The sequence below is a fragment of the Paramisgurnus dabryanus genome, chromosome 20, assembly GCF_030506205.2.
Source record: "Paramisgurnus dabryanus chromosome 20, PD_genome_1.1, whole genome shotgun sequence".
Classification (NCBI taxonomy): domain Eukaryota; kingdom Metazoa; phylum Chordata; class Actinopteri; order Cypriniformes; family Cobitidae; genus Paramisgurnus; species Paramisgurnus dabryanus.
Window position 1 is genome coordinate 13657541 of NC_133356.1, and position 18185 is coordinate 13675725.

The window sequence follows — 18185 nt, forward strand, 5'->3', positions numbered from 1 at the left end:
AGTGAAGCACCAGTGTAGAACCATATAGGGGCCATATAGCACCACATATGGTTCTACATAGCACTATATGGTTCTACACAGGTGCTTCACTGGTGCTTCACTGGTTCTTCACCGGTGCTATATGGCACTAAAAATGGTTCTTCTATCGTTACGATCCAAAGCAACTGTTTTGGTGCTATATAGCACCATTTGTTTTTTAGAGTGTACTATAGACTAAAAATGAAGAGGTTGGGGCAGTGGCACACAGAGAAAAGGATATTTAAAATGATTGGCAAAACGATTTCTTTTTTCTACAAAAAGCCTTGGAAAATAAAACTGCATAAGTTATGCATAAACAGAGTAATGTTTGCTTATTTATTTTTAAAATTATAAATTAGGGGTTATCAGGGCAACTTTAATTTTAATATAACACAACAACATTTACTTTTGGCCCACGGCCCTCAGTCAGGTTTGGCCCTTGTAAGGAAAATGTTTGGGCACCAATCAATGTTCTAGTCTATCTGAGGAGGTAACTTTTAGCATATGATAATGCATGCTTGTACAAAGTTAGTCCACATATTATAATGTTTGTCTTCAATCAATCAATTTAAATAAAAGAGATGGGGACTTTATAATATAATAAGGGTCAATATATCACAGTGAAAAAAGACATACATGCATTTTTACTTTAACATGAACTAATGCTGGGTTAAGGCATATACTAATCATAAACTATTGAAGAGTCATCATTAACTACAACATGACGTGTTTTTCATTGTTAGTTAATGCATTCATTTACAATAAATTAATTAGGCTACATGTCTTAACTCAGAATTAGTTTATATTTACGTATATTTAAGTAAAAATTCATTTAGGTAACGTTAAATGTTTCCAATGATTAGTATGGCAGTTAATCCACTAAACCCAGACATAATTCCTGAGGCATGTTTATACAGAGTTTTGTATTTCATCAAGAAAGTGCTGATTCACAAAGATTTTATATTTAAGAAAATCTGAGGATCATTCAAAATAACTGTTAACATGTTTTTCAACTAAACATGCTTTGTCAACGTAATAAACTTTATAAAAACATTTATTTTTATTTTTTTATTAATTATCAAGTATAAAGAAAAATGCATAGTGTGAAAACGCGGATTATAAAAAAAGTATATTAAGTGCGAGCAGAGGATCAAGCAGAAACAACGTCAAAGGACTACATTTCCCAGGATGCACCTCCACCCTTCAGGTGCGACCGCTTTACCTATGGGCTTGACGGGAAGATTCAAAATCGCGAACTGTTACTGCATGGATTACTCTCGGTCTCTTTGTTTGCTCATCGACATTACGGTAAGTTTGATTTAATTCATTTGCCTGCATCACGCTGATCGGTTGCCTATTTGTTCATATTATGTTATTTACTATGATTCGTTTTTGTCTTTATACTAGAACTGTTTGAATTTAAAGCACAAACAGTAAAACTTTAAGGGTATAAGTGGTACACAGCGGTAAACATGAGGTTAAAAATACGCGAAGTAACATTCAAACCAGGCTGTTAGAAGAATCAATTCGATGTTTAAATTTTTAAAAACAAAACTTTAAAGAAGCCAAGATGAGACGTTCTTTGCTTAAAACAAACAAAGCAACAGTAACTAGTGTGTTTGAAATGTTAGCAGCTAGCAAGTGTCTCTCTGCTATTTTAAATGATACAGGCGATCTTTTGTTGTTTTAAAAGCTCATTGCTTTAGTTCTGGTAGATGCTGCTTATTTTTCAAGACTGTTTTAATAGCTTTATATTGATTTAGAACAAAGCCAGCTTCACTTTGAGAGAACCTAGATGCTTATTGTAAAGAAGCTTGGAGTCATAATATATTTAAACGTTATATGTTTGCTGTTCTTCATCTTTTTAAATATGAAGTCTATTCATGTTTGTGTTTACAGAGGTCATGTACACTGTGGTCAACTTTGTGGACGATGAAGAGGTTTCTGGGTAAAGATGATGTATGTTTATTCATTCAATTTTTAAAATCAAACATGTTAGATAGTAAACAGATGTATGTGATTTTGATTTTTAATTCTGTGCTTGCCAGAGAAATATAACGAAGTAACAGTGGAAGCTAAAACATCAGACTGATCTAGACACTGAAGAAATTGATGTCACTGCAATCTGGCCAAAATGATGTAAGTTTAATAATGAAATTATTAAATTAAAGAGGTTAATAGATGTGTTATGATGTATGTGATTCTATTTTTTTATTCTGTGTTTGATAGACAACAATATTGAACTAGCCTACTGTAATGAAGCTGCAGAACAACACAGAGACTCTGAGGACATCAACACAGAAAATGAAGTAAGAAGATGTATATTATGAAGTTCTTTGATCATATGTTGTTGTATCTTTGTACAGTTTAATGTAAACTTTCTAAAATGTACAACTTTAATTATATGTCATTTGATTTGTCGTGTGTATCTGTATATGTGTACTAGTATTATGCCAAATACTTATATGTACTTTTATATTTCCAAAGGGCTCCAAAGAGATGTCTGTCCAGATGAGGGTGCCTCAACTTTACCTTTGCTGACAACAGTTAACTTAACTCAAACCATTTAAGGAAATCGGTTGCCTTAAACCATTAAGTTTTAAAAAACATACATTTGAGTACTGTGAACTTAAGTCTTGTGCAATTATGCACTTATATTTAGGTAGTGTGAACTTAAATATAAGTGCATAACTGCATGTGACTCAATTTTTTTAAGTTCACAGTACTCAAATCTATGTGTTTTAAAACTTGAATGGTTTAATGCAACCGGTTTTCTTATATGTGAGAAATGACAGTGTTACAGTGAGAAATGTTTGATTAATTCCAAGACAGAGCTCTGCTATTGAATCTACACTGCAAAAAATCACTTTCTAACTTAGGATTTTTATCTTGTTTTCAGTAGAAAAACTAAAAATTCTTAAATCAAGATGTATTTTCTTGATGAGCAAAATTACCTTAGAAAATATGTGTAGTTTTTAGACAAAAATATACAATTTAAGTAACAGTGCACAGTGGAGTGAGAAAATTGTGCTTAAATTAAGTTTTTATGAAAAAAGAAAACGTAAGATTTTTTTTCTCACACCATTGGCAGATATTTTTGCTTGTTTTAAGCACAAATTCACTTAAAGTGTGTGTGTGTGTGTTTATTTATTTTGTCTAAAACTAGACTTATTTTCTTAGGTCATTTTGTTCATCAAGAAAAAGCATTTTAATTTAAATAATATTTCTACTGAAAACAAGACAATAATACTATGTAAGAGTCATTTTTTGCAGTGTAGGACTGATTTCTTAAAGCAAGATCAATATAGTTGTTGTTCATTTTATTTAGATATTTACTACATTACAGTGGCAGCTGGTGACTTGTTTTTTGTGAGCACTTGATGCGAAGTTTGTCACAACATGTATACAGCCCGTCATTTGTGTGGTTCCCAATTTCAAAATATGTGTTCTGCGTGTCGAGTGCGTGTATGTGCATCACGTGTTTTGACTAAACACGTGATGCACATGGTTTACATGAAGCAACAAAAACATTTTAAAAACACAAGCAACACACATGAGACTCCGAACACTTATTTTGAATTTGCAACCGCCACTGCTACATTACATTGTACTGCTTTGAATGTAGTTTTCATTGTTGCTTTTATTTTGTTTTATTTTACTCTAATATTGCTTTCTCTGTCTGTATATTTATAAGTTTAAATAGTATTGTTTATGTATGCAACATTCTTATATTTATGTGTAATATTATTTTGTGATTGTGACAATTGTGGATTGTTCAGTTTTTTATTAAATAAACATTTCAAACTCAATTCAAGTTTTTTTTTAAGGGTTTTGGGCATGTATAGTAGGATATAGTGGGGGGGATTGTAGTCTATCTGCATAGCAGGCAAATAACCAATCAAGTCACTAAACTATGAGGGCTTGGGTTGGGCTAAATACAAAGTGTAACCAATCAAATCATCTCAACTGGAAAGTTTCAAAGTTGTGTCCCAATAGTTGTCAGAGTTTTGGGAGGGGGTTTTAAAAGCAACCAATCAGTGTTGGGATTAAACACCAATGGGGACACTAGAATTGTGCAAAGGTGTGAAATCCCAGTACCTCTGAAGGTGTGAAAATGTCCCCTGACAAAATCTTCAATGGGATTATTTGCCATGGCAACAAATGGCTGGATATACCACAGGAATATCCCCTCAGCAAGATACATCCGAATTGGTATCATTACGGGAGTTTCCTAACTTGGTGGAATTAGAAGTTTACCCTCAGTGGAACTAGTAGATACTTCCGAAAATCAGTGGTGTTTACAGGAGTTTCCTAGTACGGATACACCTCTTTTCATCTTGTGAGAGAAGGGGTTCTCAAAGTGGGGTCCGGCCCAGAGACACCTAGTGGTCCTTAGTGCTTATCATAAATAATATAGGGCTTATCAAACTTCCATGGGGTTTTCCACCCTCACAAATTTAGAACTTGAATTCTTCTGTAAAAAAAACTTAAAATCCAGTTATACATTCTACCTTCTCTATTTTTCTTCAGTTTTAGTAGCTAACCTTCTTTTCAAATCATATCGTTCGCCTTTTCAATATTAAAATACTTTTTGTGATAAATGAGGCATTAGTTGAGAAGTTAGGGCTTTTTCCATTTCGTGTTTGCACTTTCACGTGTTTGCTCATCGTTTCCGGGTTTTTGATTGGTGAAACGCTGAGATGGGGCGGTCTTAACTTCAGCTCATTGCAGACTCGGATGAAAGGAAGGACAGGGCTCTCTCTCTCTCTCTCTCTCAGACAACCTGTTCGATCAGAGCTCAACCAACGTGCTTGCTTATTTGAGCGGATACCTTTCATATAGTAATTGAAATGGCTGCCTACAAACTGGTCCTCATTCGCCATGGCGAGAGCTGCTGGAATCAGGAGAATCGTTTCTGCGGCTGGTTTGACGCGGACCTGAGTGAGACAGGGGCTCAGGAGGCAAAGAGAGGCGGTGAAGCTCTAAAAGGTTTGTTTAAAAGAAACCGTCACTGTTTCTAGTTTCGTCAGTAAAACGAAGTATATAAACCTGCCGACTTATCACTCTAGATTTCTGTTAGGACGGGTACATTCATGTCTTAAATGATAATTTTCTAATTCTATTTATATATAATTAATAGTATTTATATTACAAATAGGTGTTGAGGGTTTTGCCTATTTTTGTGGAAGAAAAGTACTGAAAATGTAAATGACTCAGAAAACCTCAACCCTTTACAGTCGCATCCTCAATGTGACGTATGTGCTCTCTGAACCAATGACCTGGCAGTTTGCGTATAAATGACAGTTTGGGGCGGACCGTGAGCTGTGTGAACGTGCAGTATGGGACGTGATTTTACTCACGTGTTGAATGGCTCAAAGATTCAGTCGTTGCTGTATTTCCGATAAAGTGACTTTTTACGTTGTTAAATAATAAATCTATTCTCTATCCTTTGCAGATGCAGGGTATGAGTTTGACATTTGTTACACTTCGGTGCTGAAGAGAGCCATCCGGACGTTATGGATCGTTCTGGACAGTATCGATCAGATGTGGCTGCCTGTGCACAGGACCTGGAGGCTAAACGAACGCCATTATGGTGGTCTCACAGGTTTAAACAAGGCCGAAACAGCTGCCAAACATGGTGAAGCCCAGGTTAAGATTTGGAGGCGCTCCTATGACATCCCCCCGCCATCCATGGATGCAGATCATGACTTTTACAGCGCCATCAGCAAGGTGAAATCTTTAGCCATTTTGTTTATTGTAGTACTGTGTTACATTTTTCATTTAGTATGCTTATGTATGTGGGTAAGGTGGTATTGTCCAGTATAAACACGTGGTATCAACTTTGATTCAGTGTATTTTGATGTTACATGCTGAAACTGATGTCTGGTTAATTATTACTAAGAAAACAAAGGTCAAAGTTTATTGTATCAAAATAAATATTATGCTTACAAGTGTAAACAACACTCAATCATTCTGGATTTTCTCTTGCCAAGAATAACCCAATAAATCAAGATTTCATTAAAGGAGCACATCTGTTAAATGCTGAAATCTTGTGGCTTGTCTCTTCTTCTATAGGATAGACGTTATGCAGACTTGACTGAGGACCAGCTGCCTTCCTGTGAGAGTCTGAAGGACACCATTGCACGGGCATTACCTTTCTGGAATGAGGAGATTGTTCCTCAAATCAAGGAGGGGAAAAGAGTGTTGATTGCTGCTCATGGAAACAGTTTAAGAGGCATTGTGAAACACTTAGAAGGTAAGTACAGTAAATTCCCATGCTTACAGAAAACCTAAAATAATAGGAATTTAAAATTGTCATTGAGTTTAAAATGTTTAGTGTGTATATATAAGTTATTTTCATAATTTAAGCTTTTCCATATTCCTTACACTCACAGGTATGTCTGAGGAGGCTATCATGGAGCTGAACCTGCCCACAGGCATCCCTATACTTTATGAGCTGGACAAGAACCTGAAGCCTATTAAGCCCATGCAGTTCCTTGGAGATGAGGAAACGGTTCGCAAGGCCATGGAGGCTGTGGCTGCCCAGGGCAAAGCAAAGAAATAGAGTATTTAATATATGAAATATTTTAAATTATACATCAGCACTTAATTGCTTTAAACAGGACATGTTTAAGATCAACAAGACAGAGTTCTATATGAGATTAAAAGTTGCGTGTACATGTTGATATAAATTATATGACCACGTTTATAATTCTAGACTATAGATATTTATTATATACAGTGTTTACAAGGACCCCATACTCATTTTTTGTTTGGAGTAGTCTTCTTTGCAAATCATTCCTTCGGCTAATTTACTGTCTCCATGTTATTTTGGCAAGAAAATGTCTGGTAAAGCTTGAATTCATAAAGAGCGACATAATTCCTTATGGACCATATACATTTCCTTAAAAGCCTGTATTGTGATGAGTGGTATAACAAAATGTTTATTTTCTCTCACATTAAACCATTGTTAAGATGAAGAACCTGTACTGTCACATTCACTTTATTTTATGATAGTTGTGAAGTGCTTCAAGTAAATACGGTGTACTTTATATTACAGATTGAACATTGCATGTTGCAGTTAATCTTGATTTCAAGGCACTGTTGTGAAAGTTAGACCCTAAACCCTAATGAAAATCCTCTGTAAAGCTATAAACAAAAAGTGTTTAATGCACTATGAATGAGGATTGTGCAAACCTTCTTTCATATCATCATTACATATAATTGCCAAATAAAGGCCCTTCATCAAACTGATACCAATGCCCTACAAGTAGATCATAATGTTTACTTTTTAAATGTCAATGACACAATATGTCTTTTCAGACCCTGTTCTACATCTTTTAAATGTTTCATTTGAAAAACATTATTTTGCTCAACAAACTTCTCAAACAAATTAAGGCCACCCCCTACTCCAAAATAGTGAGACTTGGTTGCCAAATATACAATGCCATTCTCAGCAAGCAGGTCACAAAACACACTGTGAAGAGATGAGTAGTAGTCTGTGTTGTATATGGTTTCAGATGTGAATATAATATCATATTTCGGTGAAGGTTTTTTCTTTTGCAAAAGTGTGAGAAAAGAGTTCCAGTCCCCTGAGAAGAAGCCACAACAATCTAACGGTGATGTCTGTGATGCATTCAAAGCTTTCTTCTTAGTTGGTGGGCTGCCATTTTTCTCTCCCGTCTCTTCATCATCACTACCATCTTCACAATTGAGGAACACATTTGGTATTGTTAGCTGCTCTATCACTGTGCTGTTATAATCCTGAAAGTCAACTTTCCTGGCCCCCCTCTTTAATGCTAGTATGCCAAGTATCCCTGCTCCACAACCCAAGTCCAACACACTTTTTCCAGAAAAGGTCTCTCCCTCATCATCAATGTACTCAAGAAGATCATAAGTGCATTCCCATATCTTAAGTCCACCCTCATAGACTCCGGTGATGAGGTCAGAGTTTTCAGTCCGTGTCTTGGCCAGTATCTCTTCACTGTCTTCTCGTTCAGATGCAGTCTTCTCAAACACGGATTCATTGAGACATAGCAAGGGCGGTAGTGCACCAATGGTGATGGTTTCAGGCACCCAGTTCTCAAGATGTGACAGTGGATCCAGCAAAGGTTTATGCTCAATAGCGTCCTTCAGTTTCTTTGGGACTGTTGTGCTGGCTTCCTGAAAATAAAATGTAGAATACTTTAGCATGTTCTGTAGTAAAGGTACAACAGTGTTTTTGTATATTAAATATTAAAATGTACTACAGTTTATCATATTAATTTAGTTCATACCACAGACTACTGTAGTATGCCGTTATAAAATTTAGTAATCACTATAATGTCTATTGTAGTGTGCGCAGCATTAGCATACATTTAGCCAGAACTAGCTACTTTTTCAATTTCCTTACCGAGCATTTAGTCACTACATCTTTTGCCTCGCCGTCTATGGTTTCTTTATCAGTGGTTTCTTCTGTCTTTAATGGAATATCGAAGTTAAAACTGAATGCCATGTTTGCATGCAGCCAAAACACGTGTGTGAACAGCTACATGGATTGTACTACAATTCCCATAATTCTTTGCTATTACTGGGCGCTAATTCACATTAAAGTAACCGAACAGTTATTACAATTAATCAATTAACTATGAATCGATACAATGTAATCATAATTATAAATAATATTAAAAATAAAAATTATAAAAAATATTTGTGCAGGAAATATTTTCGCGTGCCACTCCTTAAACTCTAATACCCAGAGTTCTGTGCGCGACAGCTGAGCAGCAGTGCGTACCAAGCAGACGGGATTAAATCAAATGGGTTAAAATGACTCTTCCTATTTATTTAAATCCATCTGTCACGATTAAACGATCCTTCAGCGTTATCATGAGTTGAGTCCATTGCTCCGTCGGAAGATCTCGAGCAGGTAAGAAAACAAACAGACAGTTTATATTTCTCTGATGTTTGAATCAAGCCAGGGCGAAAACAGGAAAGTAAACATCATAGGCAAACCTTTGTCTCACTGACGTTGTATTAATAGAGTGACTTAAACATCCTATACATTTACCAATGTATACATATTTTAACCGTTTGTTGGCCTGATGATAATTTAAAGGGACAGACCCACAATCTGTTCCTGTAACCCTAAGATAATTGTACTCAGGTTATGGGGGGTAACGTTAGTGTATGATGCTGCGCCTATTTCTAGTGATAATGCACTTCCTTTTGTTCATTTATAAATGTTTAATGTGTTTTTTACTATGTATATATGTGTGTTTCAATCATAAGCAGATGGGTGGTGCTGTTCTTTCATATAATCATCATCTTTTGTTTCAGGAATGTAGAATATCAAGATCTATAAGTAAAATGTGTTTTACAATGTTTGGACATGTATGGCTAACATATACATTTTTTATAGTCCCACTTTAGGTAGTACATATTTTATATATGAATGTGTTGTTTAGAAGTTGGTTTTGTGGTCAGTTATTTAATTTTTTTGCTAAGTACTTCTTATCACAGCTTTAAGCACAAATGTCTGTGCCACTAAGAGGTTTTAAATCACTGATTCAGAAGGGAATAACCAATGGAGTGACTGTCATGGGTTGGATTGAAACCCTGCTAGTAAGATTAAAGATCTGATTAGAAACACAAATCCAAGGAAAGAAGTATTAGTCACTAGCTATTAACCAAGCCTTTTTGAACCAACCCGTGCCTGAAAGCAGATCATGAGCAAATGAAATGGGCTGTAAAATGCTGTGACCAATGCAATCTGTAGTACTGTAGATACTGTAATAATCCATTTGTTGTATCTCTGTATTCAGGCAGATAATCTGTGGGGTTATCATGAAACTACCATGCTTTTATTATTGGTTTGGATGATCAGTCCACACCAACTGCTTGGGTTGATCCTTCATTAATCTGATTGGTTTTAAAGGTGCTGTGTGTAGATTTTAGCGGCATCTAGTGGTGAGATTGCGAATTGGAACCAAAGGCTCAGTCCACAGCTCACCCCTCCTTTTCGAAAGACAACGTCGTGACAAAATCTGCTCTGTAGAGCTGTTTGTCCATTTATGGCTAGTGTAGAAACATGGCGGTGCAAAATAGTGACTTCCGTTTAAGGGGACTTTGTATGTAGATAAAAATGGCAAATTTTAAGGTAATAAAAACATAACAGTTCATTATGTAAGGCCTTTATACACCACTGAAAAAAATGTTACACAGTGCACCTTTAAAGTTAATCACATGAATGATTGTTGATGAGTTAATTGCAGGTCAAAGGCAGTAAAACGTGATATTCAGGAAACTTTACTCTTTTTAATGATAACGTCTTGTCTTTTACAGGGGCAGAATATGCGCCCCTGCTCTACTGCCATGCACCTGCTGTTGAGATGCCTGCGCGGGTGTGGCAGGCACAGTCGCAGCCGCCTGCCCAGAAGACTGAGGCAACCTATGAGCTACATGAAACTTATCATCCAATCACTTTTTTTTAATTCACTCACTAACTCTGAATTAGTGATGGACTGCATTCTGGAGCCAGTGTTTTGGATTGTAGAGGTTGTCACACGCTGGTTTGGAATGGTAAATATCTTATTTAACATAATTAACCTAAATTCTGCTTTCAAGTATTTTTTTTATTGTGATCAGGTGTTTTCTTATATCCTGCATTTCTGTTTCTCTTAAGGTCTTTGTCATTTTAGTGGTAGCTCTTACCAGCTCTTGCGTCTTCATCGCATATTACTGCTTTCTACCACTGATCCTACAAACATACCCTCTTGGCTGGATAATTTGGCACGTTTGTTATGGAAACTGGATTATTGTCATGATATATTTCCATTACTACAAGGCCATAAAGACCCCTCCAGGACGCCCTCCTAAGGTTTAGCACCTACCAACATTTCAGCAGAACTGCAGTGCATCTTAATCATGTATGACCTATGTACAGTAATGGCTATTCATTTATTCTTTTTTATGTTTTTTTTTTTTTTTAGATGAAAACTGACGTTCCATTTGTGGCAGTCTGTAAAAAATGTGTCATTCCTAAACCAGCGAGAAGTCACCACTGCGGCATCTGTAAAACGTAAGGGAGATAAAAAATGATTATTTTAGCATTTCGCATACAGGCACATACATTTTTATTTGTTGAATATGAGCAGCATTTTATACTATTATTACAAGAAATGCAAACATTTTAACGTTTGGTCTTTTTCTCCAGCTGTGTTTTAAAAATGGATCATCATTGCCGTATCCTTTTGAAACAGTTCCTATTTTTTTTGCTTTTTGGACAGTCTCAGAAAAAGGTACAAAAGCTGTCACTGAGACGATACCCAAAAAAGGTTTTAAAATGTACCATTATGTGTACATCTGGTAACAATAAAGTATTTACCTTTGAGGTACTAAAATCCAATCTTTAGGTACAAAAGTGTACCATGCCCGTGACAGCTTTTGCATTTTTTATACATGGGTGTTTATTGTATTAATGTTAAAATTAATAAAAGTGACACAGTTAAAGATTCTTCAGTATATTAAAATCTGTTAATAAATATTTGGTTTATATAATGATATATACAATGATATATGAATATATCATAATATAATGCAAATGAAAAACATCTTAAAGATGCCAAAGGGCCAAGTTTAGGTCTTTTTTTTCATGTGTGATTTGTTTCTTAACTTTGTGATTTTAGCTTGGCTCAACAACTGTGTTGGTCATTTCAATCACCGTTACTTCTTCTCATTTTGTGTCTCTTTGACGTTGGGCTGCCTGTACTGCAGCATCAGTGGTCGTAATCTTTTCATTGATGCATACAACAACATAGATGTAAGTCTTCGATGTTTGATACACCTGTTGCCTTACCTCAGAGTCAAAAATGTTACTTTCAAACTCATTATCTGTATCATACAAATATAAATTTTTAATTCGCTCATTCCGAGCTTTTATTCATGGGTCACAGTTTTCTGTTTGCAGACTATTCTGTTTTCCTTTCTAAGATGGGGTTAGTTTTTCTTTCTGAATGCTTTTTCTGCTCTCAATGTCTGGGGTAGTGGGCATGTCTTAACTGCCAGCTGTCTCTTTGCCATTTCATAGCAAATCAGGCACTTTGAAGCAGAGAAACAGGGCGTCCCGGTGACGGGTATTGGGTTGCTTATTGGTATCGTACCATCAGACACTCCAGCTGGGAAGGTATAACAGGCGACTCTTATTCCTGTGGTTTCTGCTGTCGGCTTGCCTTCAAAACTGAAATGATGTGCTGTAAACACTGTGAAAACAAGAAACATGTTTTATTAACCATCCATTTATCTAGGGCTGCATAACGATAAATCGTGATTAATCGTTTGCAAAATAAAAGTTTTTGTTTACATCATATTATGTATAATAATTATGTATAAATAAATACACACACATGCGTACATGTATGTATATATTTAAGAAATGTTTACATGTTTATATACATTTGTACATTTATATTATATATAAATACTATAAATATATATAAATGTATATTTTTTCTTAAAGTTATACATGCATGTGTGTGTGTGTGTGTGTGTTTATGTATACATAATTATTATACACAGTACACAAACATATATGATGTAAACTTTTATTTTGCTTATTTTAATTATCAACATTAACAATTAATATTCCAAGACTTTGATTGATTTCCAATTAATTCTATCTATAAATAAAAATATAGTTATGTACAAATCAGATGCCACCTCCATCAAAAAAATTAGGTAATTGGCAGAATCCATTAAGATTTACAAGAAAATGACTAATTTAGAGGGTTTTGCATCTGATCTCTTCATATATTCATAAGATAATAAAAAAATGTGTGGTATATAAGTATAGACTCTTATATATTGCTTATATTGTTATAAAATATTAAATGTTTCTCTTCTTATTTTTAACCGGACACATAGGTGTATTCACAACCTCCATATACCTATAAAGACAGGATGTTTCACAAGAGTGTTATCTACATGTGGGTCCTCACAAGGTAAATCATTTGAAAGTTTATTATTTAAGTAGCCCTAATACTGGTTTTATTCTATAGATTCACATCTTTTTATGTTTTTTATCAGCACAGTGGCAGTGGCTCTTGGAGGTCTCACGCTGTGGCATGCTGTACTCATCACCCGTGGAGAAACCAGCATTGAACGGCATATAAATAATAAAGAGACCAAACGCTTGGCGAAACGTGGGAAGGTAAGTGTGTATTCAGTAGTCTTTGCTTGTAATGCCTTCACTATTCTATCTGCAGGATTTATTATTTGATTTCCTTTTGTATGTATCATTTAAATCCTTAAATAACTTAAAATTACATTTAGGTCTGTAATATTTCTCTGTAATGCTGTTTAAGAATAATTGGTGACCATATGTGACATATGTATTGTGAAAAAGATATTCAAATTAACTCGATCTAATTTAAATCTTTGTTGTTGTTGTTTAAAGGTCTACCGGAATCCATTTAATTATGGCAAGTTAAACAACTGGAAGGTATTTTTGGGTGTGGAGAAAAGAAGGTAAGAACTGAATGAGAGTATTTAGAAAATTTATTTAAATGAATTGTTCCTATCTGCAGCATTGTTACAAAGATTTCAGCTGATGTGAGTCCAGTTGTTATAAGCAGTCGGGTCTACAGGACTGTTTTAGGTATTGATATAAGCTAAACGTGTATTCTCAACATGGCAGTGTCAATGGAACTCCATATAAATTAAAGTGCTTTGTAGCTTTCAATAGTGTTAACAGATATTTTTTTACTTTGCAGTCATTGGCTGACACGTGTTTTACTACCTTCTGGACACACCCCTTATGGTGATGGACTGACATGGGACATCTACCCTCTTAAAAAAGACATGATACCAGTCTGAGACATTACAGACCTGCGTGTCTCAGTTGGTGATGGCTGACACTATGTCCAGGGGGACCCACAGTGCCATGGCTGAATGCAGAACCAAAGCCCTGGAAACCAGGCTGACTGCAGAGTCCAGATTTACACAGTGATCTCATAGAAAGACTTTTGCTATTTTTTTGTCAAATGAACTGACTGTCCTCCAAGATATGTTCATTGATTGTGAATGTTTTTATCAATATTTTGTAATGAAATCCTTAATGACTATTGTCTGCTCAATGTGGAAAACACTGTGCTTAAAACAGGGTTTTAAGTGTTTGTAGCCTATGGGGCTGTTTTGTGTGTTTGTATAAATAAGGGTTTAGCTCATATCTTTACTCATGTGTTACAGTGTCATTATTTAATATATATTTGCACTAAAATGCAAAAGTTTCTTTTTAAAGTCATCTACATCTCAAAAGAATTCTGAAAACTTTATTACATGAATAATAAAGATTTTTCACGAGTTTACCATTTGTTTAAATGTTTGAACATTAAACAAAACTTACAGCCCATGTGCCTGTTGTATTTAGCCTTTACGGCTTTACATTAGCTGTATTTTTAATGTGCGTATAGATGCATGTTTCTGTCTGTCTTGACTGAAAACACTGGTGTGTCTGTTGAAGGTGTTATAACAGGCAACAGAAGTCTTTTTTCCTGTTAGCCCTTTAGATGGCAGTGTAGCATCAGTTCTAAATCCAATTTTTTGCCTGTAACTAGTATGACTTCATATTTTTAAGTTGTTATAAAAGAATAATTAATAATAAGGTCTATTATTATATTAAGTATGTACATTATACTTAGATTTAATATTTTGTATCAATATTTCATATTTAAATTTTGATATTTAAAATTTGGTAAATGAAAAGGCATTTTAAATAAAAAAATTGGCTGTTTTGTTTATTTTAGTTACAGATTTTAGCACTCTAATCTTTAGTTAAATAAAAATTGGTATTATGATTTTATATACTAGCAAGGGGACGACATTTATTATGCATATTATTTGATCTGTGTTACAATCTTAGGTGAATGTGCTGAAAGAGTTGTAGAACTGATACAGTAGAAGAGCAGGGTGACTCATGGGGTTGAGGGGCCCTAGGCAATATTATTATAAATTTTTGTAAATTGTCAGATCTTATTCTAATATTAAACATTTGTGTTTCCATGCATAAAGAATGCTCAAGTTGTACATCAAGTTGTAATGTCGGGCAGATGTTCTTTTCAATTGGAAATGTAAATCGGGTTTACATCAAAACTCATACTGATGTCAAAACCCAACGTCATACTGATGTCAAAATCCAACATCGGACTGATGTGAAAACCAAACTTTATACTGACATTAAAACCCAACATCAAAACCCAACGTCAGACTGACGTCAAAACCCAACGTCAAACTGACGTCAAAACCTATGTTGGACTGACTTCAAAACCCAACGTCGGGTCGACATCAAAACACAACGTCAAACTGACATCAAAACCCAATGTCGTATTGACGTCAAAACCCAACAGCTTGATGTCAGGCCGCTTTGGCATTTTTTACAAAGAATTAATATTAGAATAGGATCTGAGTAATCCACACATGACAATTCACAGAAAATAATAAACACTGTAGCTGTACATAATTACAGTGCTACCATTGGGGCCCATCTTCATAATCTTGCTTAGGGCCCCATAACCTCATAAGCCGGCCCTGATGGAAAAATGTAATTACTATAAAATACTATTTCATTTTGAAGGCAGGTGCACAATGCACACATTGGATTATACACATTGACTTTTTTTACTAAGTTAAACAATAAATGTCATTTCAAAGCTTCATTTACTAAGAAATATTTTAAGATTGGATGTGAAAATAAAGAAATGCTTGGGTGTTCCCCAGAAGGAATCCTTGTTTTCTACTCTGGACAATCCTGGGATTAAGTGTGACATGCAGGTTATTTTTGTCCATCTGTTCTGGTCTTAAATAGATTTGAAAATAGAGGGTTTAAAAGCAGGGGCTATTTCTTGCTTCAATACTAGATGTTCTTCTGGTGATCTACGGTACTTATGTACAGTATGGTACTTTGTCTACTTGTTATTATTTGTTTACAAAACAGGTGATATGCGTACAAGAAAACTGGATAAAGCGACTAGCCAAAAGTGTCACGTTTTGTGGCACCATGCACATGGAGTTGATCAGCTCTCACATTTCTGCATGAATTCATAAAAGAAGCTGTTTAGTAACTTTCTACATATTGAAGGAATAACCGACTGATCTGACCATGGGAGTGGCAAACTCGAGAGACTATCAACGCACAATTTCTGTTGTGCTGGAAAGTAAGTACAGCACACTGTTGGAAGTGTTTTTGAAGGTTGGTAGTTTAATGTTACTTTACCTGTGTAGATACACACTGTGTACAGTAATTTGTTTATAGATGTGTCAAATGTAGTCCAAGAGCCCAAGGCTAAATCATCAAATAAAATTTTTTAAACATTTATACTCATGGAAACCCAATGATACCTTAATGATATAAAATACATTTTTAAAATGCATAATGACTTTTAAAATGCAAAATTAAACAAAATGTAGCATATTTGTTTTTTATTTAATTATCCAGCACATAGAGTTTGGTTTATTTTGCAGTGTTTTGTGGCATTTTCCTCGTGCAATTTCCCATCTGGCCAAGAGCAATGCATGATAGGTTAAAGCCACTAAATCCAAACGCCAAACTGACATCAAAACCTGATGTCAAAACCCAACGTCGGACTGACGTCAAAACCAAAGTAAGACTAACGTCAAAACCCAACGTCAAACTGACGTCAAAACCCAACATCGGGCTAACATCGAAACCCAACGTCGGATTGATGTCAAAACCCAACGTCGGACTAACGTCAAAACTCAATGCAAATTGACTTCAAAACCCAATGTCAAACTGACGTCAAAACCCAACGTCGGACTAACGTCAAAACTCAACGTCAAATTGACTTCAAAACCCAACATCTGACTGACGTCAAAACCCAACATCAAATTGACGTCAAAACCCAATGTCAGACTGACGTCAAAACCCTAAATGTGATATACTTTCTACTTCCTGTGCAACACAAATGTAGTTCTTTAAAGCAAAACATTCCGTGATCATTGACCACTTTTTATCATATAAACAACATAGAAGCTGATATATCTGGTTGATCTCTAATTGGTGTTCCCTTAGCAGGTGTAAATCCTATTTGAGCTTTCTTCTGCTCAAGACCTTTGGTAAACAATAAGCAAGATTTCCACTGGAGATTTACCAGGCATTCTGTAGGTAACACTGTTTTTGTTTTCTGTAGGGCGCAATGAGCCTCTAATGAAAGACAAACCTAAATGGAAAAGTGACTATCCAATGGCAGACAGTCAGCTATGCAGTAAAAGAGATGAATTCTGGGACACGGCCCCAGCCTTTGATGGCCGTAAAGAGATCTGGGATGCACTGAAAGCTGCAGCTGTAGCGTTGGAGTGTAATGACCATGAGCTAGCACAGGCTATTATAGATGGAGCCAACATCACACTGCCTCATGGTAAGGTACCGAATTTAATAGCATTTTAGAATACTGTTGGGCATAAAAGAAAATTAAATTTTCTTATTTATTTTCTTATATATTTTATTTATTTTATTTGGATTTGAATTTACACATAATAAATTGGACGTGACCCCTGGTGTTGTGTCTTTCAGGATCCCTGATGGAGTGCTATGATGAACTGGGAAACCGGTATCAGCTTCCTGCATACTGCTTGGCTCCACCAGTCAACCTCATCTCTGAGTGCAATGATCATAATGTGTCTGAACACACTGAGCTACAGGAGAAGAAGGAAACCGAGTTCGAGCTGAAGGTTCGTCTCTCCACCGGCAAAGACATTCGTCTTGGTGCCAGCATGGCCAACTCCATCCGGCAGCTAAAGAAACAACTTGAGGTTCAAGAAGATATTGATGCCACCTGTCAGCGGTGTTTTTTCTCCGGCAAGCTGCTGACAGATAAAACACTTTTGCAGGATACCAAGATTCAGAAAGACTTTGTAATACAGGTCATTATCAATCAGCCCATTTTTCCCAACTAAGCTTACAAAAATGTGAACCAGGAGACAATAAACTGACATTGATTTCATTGTTTCTGTGTTACAATATAGAAAACGTAACAGTCCCCCCCCCCCCTTTTTAAATCAATTTATGTGCTTCTCTTTGGACCAAGGTTTACTACTAAATATTTATCTATGATACAGCCTGGTCTCTACTGATTTGTAGGAATTTGGGGTACATTGACAATGTGCAGGAATTTTTTACA

At 35.5% G+C, this 18185-nt stretch overlaps 4 protein-coding genes and 1 long non-coding RNA gene across 6 annotated transcripts; 4 read left to right on the top strand and 1 right to left on the bottom strand.

The window, feature by feature from the left end:
• Nucleotides 1-1222: 1222 nt before the first annotated feature.
• LOC135787568 (uncharacterized) lies at nucleotides 1223-3734 on the top strand. Its single transcript, XR_010547110.2, has 5 exons — nucleotides 1223-1326; nucleotides 1918-1977; nucleotides 2067-2157; nucleotides 2248-2327; nucleotides 2506-3734. It is a non-coding gene; the product is annotated as an uncharacterized lncRNA (long non-coding RNA).
• A 1016-nt stretch (nucleotides 3735-4750) lies between these two features.
• Nucleotides 4751-6926, top strand: pgam1a (phosphoglycerate mutase 1a). Its single transcript, XM_065296528.2, has 4 exons — nucleotides 4751-5007; nucleotides 5474-5748; nucleotides 6094-6274; nucleotides 6414-6926. The coding sequence occupies exons 1-4, from the start codon at nucleotides 4869-4871 to the stop codon at nucleotides 6581-6583; spliced, it is 765 nt and encodes a 254-aa protein (XP_065152600.1). The 5' UTR covers nucleotides 4751-4868; the 3' UTR covers nucleotides 6584-6926.
• Nucleotides 6927-7248: 322 nt separating this feature from the next.
• mettl18 (methyltransferase 18, RPL3 N3-histidine) lies at nucleotides 7249-8568 on the bottom strand. The gene is made up of 2 exons (XM_065296527.1): nucleotides 8411-8568; nucleotides 7249-8181 (listed from the first exon to the last, which is right to left on the bottom strand). The coding sequence occupies exons 1-2, from the start codon at nucleotides 8510-8512 to the stop codon at nucleotides 7303-7305; spliced, it is 981 nt and encodes a 326-aa protein (XP_065152599.1). The 5' UTR covers nucleotides 8513-8568; the 3' UTR covers nucleotides 7249-7302.
• Nucleotides 8569-8743: 175 nt separating this feature from the next.
• zdhhc16a (zDHHC palmitoyltransferase 16a) lies at nucleotides 8744-14357 on the top strand. 2 transcript variants are annotated; one of them, XM_065296525.2, is made up of 11 exons: nucleotides 8744-8923; nucleotides 10339-10575; nucleotides 10679-10873; nucleotides 10986-11074; nucleotides 11210-11238; nucleotides 11682-11815; nucleotides 12083-12178; nucleotides 12916-12992; nucleotides 13078-13201; nucleotides 13448-13518; nucleotides 13764-14357. In XM_065296525.2, exons 2-11 carry the CDS (start codon nucleotides 10348-10350, stop codon nucleotides 13864-13866), a joined length of 1146 nt encoding a protein of 381 aa, XP_065152597.1. In that variant the 5' UTR covers nucleotides 8744-8923; nucleotides 10339-10347; the 3' UTR covers nucleotides 13867-14357. The 2 variants fall into 2 exon arrangements, with proteins under 2 accessions (XP_065152597.1, XP_065152598.1); XM_065296526.1 differs by lacking the exon at nucleotides 12083-12178.
• Nucleotides 14358-15919: 1562 nt separating this feature from the next.
• ubtd1a (ubiquitin domain containing 1a) lies at nucleotides 15920-18005 on the top strand. The gene is made up of 3 exons (XM_065297521.1): nucleotides 15920-16202; nucleotides 17196-17423; nucleotides 17579-18005. The coding sequence occupies exons 1-3, from the start codon at nucleotides 16148-16150 to the stop codon at nucleotides 17959-17961; spliced, it is 666 nt and encodes a 221-aa protein (XP_065153593.1). The 5' UTR covers nucleotides 15920-16147; the 3' UTR covers nucleotides 17962-18005.
• The last annotated feature ends 180 nt before the right edge of the window (nucleotides 18006-18185 follow it).

What these genes read in the sequence shown, in the direction of transcription:
- ubtd1a (XM_065297521.1), top strand. Translation starts at nt 16,148, where the DNA reads ATGGGAGTGGCAAACTCGAGAGACTATCAACGCACAATTTCTGTTGTG. An exon ending in AATTTCTGTTGTGCTGGAAA is followed by an intron (nt 16,203 to 17,195) that starts GTAAGTACAGCA and finishes TGTTTTCTGTAG; the next exon opens with GGCGCAATGAGCCTCTAATG. An exon ending in CAACATCACACTGCCTCATG is followed by an intron (nt 17,424 to 17,578) that starts GTAAGGTACCGA and finishes TGTGTCTTTCAG; the next exon opens with GATCCCTGATGGAGTGCTAT.
- pgam1a (XM_065296528.2), top strand. Translation starts at nt 4,869, where the DNA reads ATGGCTGCCTACAAACTGGTCCTCATTCGCCATGGCGAGAGCTGCTGG. An exon ending in AGGCGGTGAAGCTCTAAAAG is followed by an intron (nt 5,008 to 5,473) that starts GTTTGTTTAAAA and finishes TATCCTTTGCAG; the next exon opens with ATGCAGGGTATGAGTTTGAC. An exon ending in TTTACAGCGCCATCAGCAAG is followed by an intron (nt 5,749 to 6,093) that starts GTGAAATCTTTA and finishes CTTCTTCTATAG; the next exon opens with GATAGACGTTATGCAGACTT.
- mettl18 (XM_065296527.1), bottom strand. Translation starts at nt 8,512, where the DNA reads ATGGCATTCAGTTTTAACTTCGATATTCCATTAAAGACAGAAGAAACC. An exon ending in ATGTAGTGACTAAATGCTCG is followed by an intron (nt 8,182 to 8,410) that starts GTAAGGAAATTG and finishes TTTTATTTTCAG; the next exon opens with GAAGCCAGCACAACAGTCCC.
- zdhhc16a (XM_065296525.2), top strand. Translation starts at nt 10,348, where the DNA reads ATGCGCCCCTGCTCTACTGCCATGCACCTGCTGTTGAGATGCCTGCGC. An exon ending in CTCCAGGACGCCCTCCTAAG is followed by an intron (nt 10,874 to 10,985) that starts GTTTAGCACCTA and finishes TTTTTTTTTTAG; the next exon opens with ATGAAAACTGACGTTCCATT. An exon ending in TTGGGTGTGGAGAAAAGAAG is followed by an intron (nt 13,519 to 13,763) that starts GTAAGAACTGAA and finishes TTTACTTTGCAG; the next exon opens with TCATTGGCTGACACGTGTTT.